The sequence below is a fragment of the Trichechus manatus genome, unplaced genomic scaffold (genome assembly GCF_000243295.1).
Source record: "Trichechus manatus latirostris isolate Lorelei unplaced genomic scaffold, TriManLat1.0 scaffold00062, whole genome shotgun sequence".
Lineage (NCBI taxonomy): Eukaryota > Metazoa > Chordata > Mammalia > Sirenia > Trichechidae > Trichechus > Trichechus manatus.
In genome coordinates, this window is record NW_004443998.1 from 8,960,105 (window position 1) to 8,962,838 (window position 2,734).

The 2,734-nt window shown below is 39.8% G+C and overlaps 1 protein-coding gene across 1 annotated transcript in view; it reads left to right on the plus strand.

The window, feature by feature from the left end:
- Positions 1-694: 694 nt before the first annotated feature.
- CLRN1 (clarin 1) overlaps positions 695-2,734 on the plus strand; it is a 42,110-nt gene continuing 40,070 nt past the window's right edge. Inside the window, exons 1-3 of the mRNA XM_004379189.1 lie at positions 695-947; positions 1,805-1,813; positions 2,349-2,371. Coding sequence (XP_004379246.1) covers positions 695-947; positions 1,805-1,813; positions 2,349-2,371 — 285 coding nt within the window. The remainder of the gene's footprint in view (positions 948-1,804; positions 1,814-2,348; positions 2,372-2,734) is intronic.

Here is a 2,734-nt window from a genome sequence, read left to right on the forward strand (position 1 = left end):
CTTTTGATATATTGGTTCTAAACCACAGATCTGGGAGAAATGGAGTTAGGAGGACAACCACTTGTGATTGGGGTAGGGTATTTTATACTCGTGCAGAACCCAATTCAATTAAATATTTTATCCTGTTACCCTTAACACTTTCAAAATAAATTACCAGTAGATATACATATGTTCTTCCTTCACCAAACCTCCTCTCCATCCCTACAACCCAAAAAAAGTAAAAAATAAAAATACATCCACAAATGAACTTCTTAAGTGGCTGAAAATTTGCCACAGGAGCCCAGCCTGCTTCTGAAAGTTTCAGCTCATCTAATCAGACAAAGGGCTGAGGAAAGAGGAGGCATTGATCAAGTTACACGGAGAACTCCATCTGTTATCTTAAACCTTTGTTACCAAGTGACACAGGAGAAGATACTCCAAGGCAGTTTGAAAGAGTTTTATTTTACAGACTCTTCATCCAAAGATTTCAAATTAGTGGACACAGAGAAGAAGGAAAAGTACGTGTGAGGAAGAAACCTGCGTCCTGGCATTCTACTGATATTTAATCGGAAGGGAACCACCGTGGACAGTGAAGTGGCCTTTTCAGCGGGGGCCTGTCCCTTCAGCCTCTATAATAAATGCAGTCAGAGGGGCAGTCCCTCCTCGTCGCTCACAAAGGTCTTGTTTTTGAACCTCACCAACGCCGCGTCCCATCATGCCAAACCAACAGAAGAAGGTCATTTTTTGCATGGCCGGGGTGTTAAGCTTCACGTGTGCCCTCGGAGTTGTGACAGCCTTAGGGACACCGCTGTGGATCAAAGCCACCTTCCTTTGCAAAACGGGGGCTCTGCTGGTCAACGCCTCGGGCCAGGAGCTGGACAAGTTCATGGGCGAGATGCAGTACGGGCTTTTCCACGGAGAGGGTGTGAGGCAGTGCGGCTTAGGAGCCAGGCCTTTCCGGTTCTCATGTAAGTTACAATTGCATTTGAATTATTTAATACTTTGGGCACACGCTTTCAAGTGTTCCAAGGAATTGTTTGTAAGAGGCTTGCCCTGTCTATTGCGGGACTTTTCAAACGAGTGTGAAACGTTCAAAATAAATAGAACTCTCCTGAGCAATGTTTTTCTTTCTGGCTTTTATTGTTTTATTTATTAGTTATTTCATCCTTGCTATTTTGAATTACGTGAACATACTAACTCACCATTATGTAACTGAACTTTTTGAAAATATTAGCAATTAAAATAGTGCTTAAATATTAATATGCATGTAAGAAAATCTGGGGTTGCATTAAAACAGTAGGGAGCCCTGGTGGCACAGTGGTTAGGAGCTCAGGCTGTTAACCAAAAGGTTGGCAGTTTGAATCCACCAGCTGTTGCTTGGAAACCCTATGGGGCAGTTCTACTCTGTCCTGTAGGGTCACTATGAGTCGGAACTGACTGGACAGCAACGGGTTTGGGTTTTTTGTTGTTATTAAAAAAGTAGGCAACTTGGGGAAATAAGAAAGCTGTCTGTGATAGTCTTCGTAGTCTTGTGTGTTTTTTTTGTTTGTTTGTTTAAAATAGGATCACTGTTGTGGGGCTCCTTAAAGAATCCTAGCCTGCTTTTTCACTTTAGTTCCTGACTACCTCCCTATTATCCCTGCTAGGGCTCCCTTTGCTGCTGAGAAATACTGTGAGTTTGTTCGTTTTTAACCAATTTGGAAATCACTTGGCGATAGAAATTTTAAATGATCTGCTGTCCCAATTGGGAAAGAAAAAGGTGCCGATTTAATATAGAAAATGTATAACTGACGGGCCTTCAAATCATGTGGAGAATATGAGACAGATTTTCCCGGCATGATTTTTGCAAAATGAAGTGTTATCCTCAGTATTTATAACCCGTTTATCTTAAGAAGAGAATTCTTTTTAAAAAAATTACCATGTGAATAGGCAACTCATTAAATGAAAATTAATAAGAAGTCATTTGTTATATCTCTCACAACACACATTCAGAAATTATTATTATTTCAAAAGGGCTGGTTATGAAGACACAGCCAGTAAATTCCTGCCTAAATCACTCTCCAGGAAAGAAGGGTACCAATTGAGGCATTTAAAATGAATTATCATTTTGCCTGGGTGTTTTGTTTTTTTTTTTCCCTCTAGCATAGGTAGAAGGCTAAATTAATTGAATTTATTATTAACATATGCGGTGCCTAATTAAATTTCAGTGCTGGCCTATTTATATTTCTGCAACATTCCTTTTATCTTCTTAGCAGTCACTAGACACCGACCTTCAACCCACCTGGGTTACCAGGTGATAGGAATTTTCATAGGGCTTCAGAACCCCCATGAATTAGTCTACAGCTTTCCAAGAAATTATCATAAACTAGATCTGATGAAGTGGATACCAACTGTATTCACTGAACGGCTGTAATTCATTAAGGTAACAGGGCTGTTCGAGTTGCTTCACTTGGGGAAAAAGAAAAGAACAAAGCAGAATGTCATGTGATTTGCAACTGTACTAAAAAACAAAAAAGGAAAAAGGATGAGTGGAAAGATTTAACTATGAGTCACCGGCAGCTAACTCGTGAGTAAAGCTTCTCACGAATGAATTTAGACAAAAGCAGGGAGCGTACAGTGAACTTTCTGGAGCCTCTGCAATATTTTTTTTTCTAACAGTGAATTGGAGATAAACATTACCCATACCATGGAATACACTTTTTAAAAAATACAATTCTTTTCCAAACACTTACTATACATACAGCACTGTACATAC